The following is a 3,202-nucleotide window of genomic DNA, read 5'->3' as shown; positions in this document are numbered from 1 at the left end:
CAGCTGCAGTGCCACCAAGATCATGTCCTCAGCCTGAGGAAGCTGGGTTTTTCTTTACCAGAATTATATTCTTGGCTATGTGAAAAAGGCCAAAAAAATAAAACTAAAAACATGGAGTTTTTAACTGGTTATGAAACTGTCTAAATGTAATACTGATGCCTCTATAAGACCTAGATAAGCATCAAGAACGTCAGCAAGACTGGGTTGGATTTGGTCAAATTCCCCTTGAAATAAGTGAAACAAGGTGGTGGAAACATTACCTCTTTTGTCCACAGGGGACGCCAGAATCAACCAAAAAAATTAAGTTCATTGTTGCTGCTTTAAAGTTCCAGTGTGTAATATTTAGTGGCATCTAGCGGCGAAGTTAAAGATTGCAACTCACTCGTTTCACCCTCCATTCCCGACCACAAGTTACGTCCAAAGGCCCTAGCTAGTAACTGATTACAAACTACTGAAAACATACTTATAAATAATTTTTTTTGCCAATAGATCCTCTTAAATGTTACACACTGAACCTTTAAATTAATAAAGTCAAAAAAGAAAAATATCAGACATTTTACAGTTCTTATCTTACTTTTTGCATATATCTTGGAGGGCAGGGACACTGGAAGTATTAGGACTCATGAGCCCAGTATTTCTAAAATCCTGTGCGGTAACAAAGTTAAACAGCTGTAAAAAACACTGTGTATTCAGCCACATTTTTGAGAAACTATGATTGTTTGATGGTTGATTATGCTGCAGCAGACATGAAACTGGGTCAGTCCTAAAGGCGGTTGGTGTTTGACACTCAAAACATAAGTTTCCTTTAAGTAGTTAAAACTTGGTAAATTGATGCTTAGGCTACTGTAAACCAACAGCCATCGTGTCCCAGATTGACTGTTGTGTCTCCTGATGTTTGGTATTTATGTTGTAGTTTGTGGCCTGGTGGTGAGAATATGGCCACATTATCACAGGTTTGATAAACACTGAGATTTTTTCCCCCTTTATGCTCTGTATGAGATCTTTTATCTCTGTCAGGTCATGGACAAACAGTTTAAAACCCCATCTTTTATACCGGTGTAAATGCAGCCAATTAGCCCGTCCCGTTCTGTGGGGTGAGGCTCTCCCAGGGACAGATGATCTCTTTGGCTCCCACTCCTCCCCGGGAGGCAGCCCTGTTCTCCTCCTCCTCGTCTTCGGACTCTATGGGGTAGATACGGCACTCTGGAGGAATATCCACTTTAATCTGGAAAAAACTGTGCAAGGTTGCAGAGAGGACTTTGTGAGTCTATTATGTTAAAATACATTTCTGCTCTGTTAGCTCTATCCAAAACTTTGCAAACTTAATTTCTAGCAGATTAGGCATAGGATGTGCATTGCTGCCTCCTGCTGGTTAAAAAAAAAAAACGCATTTAAGCTTTGCAAATAGAAATGATGTACAATACATTTATTTGCATATAGAGCAGGGAAGTAAGATACGATCACAAGTGGTTACTCAAGAGTCATGTGGAGCCATTTTAAGGCCAGAACTGACATACTAGCTATCCACTTGTGATCGGATCACACAATACGCGAGTTAGTGCCAGGTGTGAACAGGGCCACTCACTTGGCAATCCGTCTGGGCGGAGCCTGACTGGGTTGATCCGGGCTGATAGGCTGGATTCGACTACTTGTCCCAGCAGCTGAGTGGCATTTCGGGGACAAGCTGGCGAACATGGTGGAAGGGGTGCAGCCACGCTTCAGCAGACGACGTAGGGACAGAGCCATGCGAGACCTGGAGACGTTGCCACCTACCGGGCCTCGAGCTGCAGGGTTCCCCTCGCCTTCTCCTTCACTGGCCTCCACTCGCCGCTCAGAGGCCGAGGTGCTGTCCAAGGCCACGCTGATGGGGGAGGGACAAGCCGGGGTGTGGGCCAGGAAAGGGAGAGAGGGCGAGGCGGTGGCAGAGGGGAAGTCAGAGATGCCAGAGTAGACGGCGAGGTGGGGGACAGGAGTAGTGAAGCGGCACAGCTGTGAGGTCAAAGGGTAACAGACACAAGTCAGAGGGCATCAGAGAGGGTGTGACTCCAGAAATATGTCCATTTTGGAAAACATTCAGCAGATGGTTCCCTCCATACATAACTATTAGCATGAGAGACATCACAGGCATTATGTATCTTATCATAACAGCATTCAAGGTACAAGGTCAAGTATCACAGTTACTCACATTCACTCTTATTTGTCAAAACGTTGAAGATTGTGGTTCATCATCAAGCCTTAATGAAAACTCATTGCTTGCTAAAGATAAGATGTACTGATAAACGTACCATTCTGTATTTCTGTGCCCGAGACATGACACGACATTATTAGAGCTCTCTTCAGAGTGGCAGCTCAGAGGAAGCAGAACTTGAACTTGCAGACTTGTTAAAGAGACATTTGTAACTGAGTGGGGAATGCTGGCTCCGACATGCTTAAAGGTCTCATAATTTAAAATCAGTCATTTAGTCACAGAAATTCTCATGCTGTGCTTCTTCTCCCCCAGTAACAGTTTATCTAATTTTCCCACAACAAATTCACATTAATCAAGAAATACTGATGTGCTTTTGATTGCTGTACAGCAACAATTGTGGAATTATAATCACACAAACCATTTAAAATGTCATACTCACTTAAAAACCATGATGTTCAGAACACATATAACAAAAGTACAGAGCAACCTCATATTAGAATCATACTTATAAAGCCTTATGGCTGGTTTTATAGGACATTATAATGCACTATGAAGAGTTAAAGAAAAATTAATAATTTTATGACTTTATTTATTTACATATTTTCAAAAGTAGCATAAACTAAACTATATCTGAATTTCATTTTACTATCTTGCATTGTTAATGACAATAACATACTTAAATTCTTGAATATTGTTTAATTTTGTTTGAAATGTTTTATATTGGTACTTTTCATGTGAAGGAAAGACAGAAAAAGAAATATTGGAGAAAAAAAAGACAGAAAGAAAGACAAATACGGGACAAAAGAAAGAAAGAAGTACCGAAAAAAGAAAAAGAAAAATACAGAGGCAAAGAAAGAAAGAGTCCCTGTCCAGTATTATTGCCAATAATCAGGTCAGAACCATCATCAATCATTCATTCACATCCTGAGGACAGTCCAGACAAACAGGCAGCATGACAACCAAACTACATGAAAACAGCTAATGAATGACAACTCAAGACAAACAGATAAACAT

General features: G+C 40.9%; 1 protein-coding gene across 1 annotated transcript; it reads right to left on the bottom strand.

Moving 5' to 3' along the window:
- Window positions 1-375: 375 nt before the first annotated feature.
- LOC118335667 (regulator of G-protein signaling 9-like) lies at window positions 376-2,016 on the bottom strand (the record flags this gene model as incomplete). The annotated part of the gene is made up of 2 exons (XM_035672096.1): window positions 376-1,235; window positions 1,586-2,016. Coding segments are annotated over 2 exons (594 nt in total), but the record flags the coding sequence as incomplete, so codon positions are not given.
- Window positions 2,017-3,202: the final 1,186 nt, after the last annotated feature.

Source organism: Morone saxatilis, unplaced genomic scaffold, assembly GCF_004916995.1.
Source record: "Morone saxatilis isolate NCDOM2014 unplaced genomic scaffold, NCSU_SB_2.0 Contig1, whole genome shotgun sequence".
Taxonomy (NCBI): domain Eukaryota; kingdom Metazoa; phylum Chordata; class Actinopteri; family Moronidae; genus Morone; species Morone saxatilis.
The sequence above is the reverse complement of the archived record's forward strand: the minus strand, read 5'-3'. Positions and strand labels throughout refer to the sequence as shown.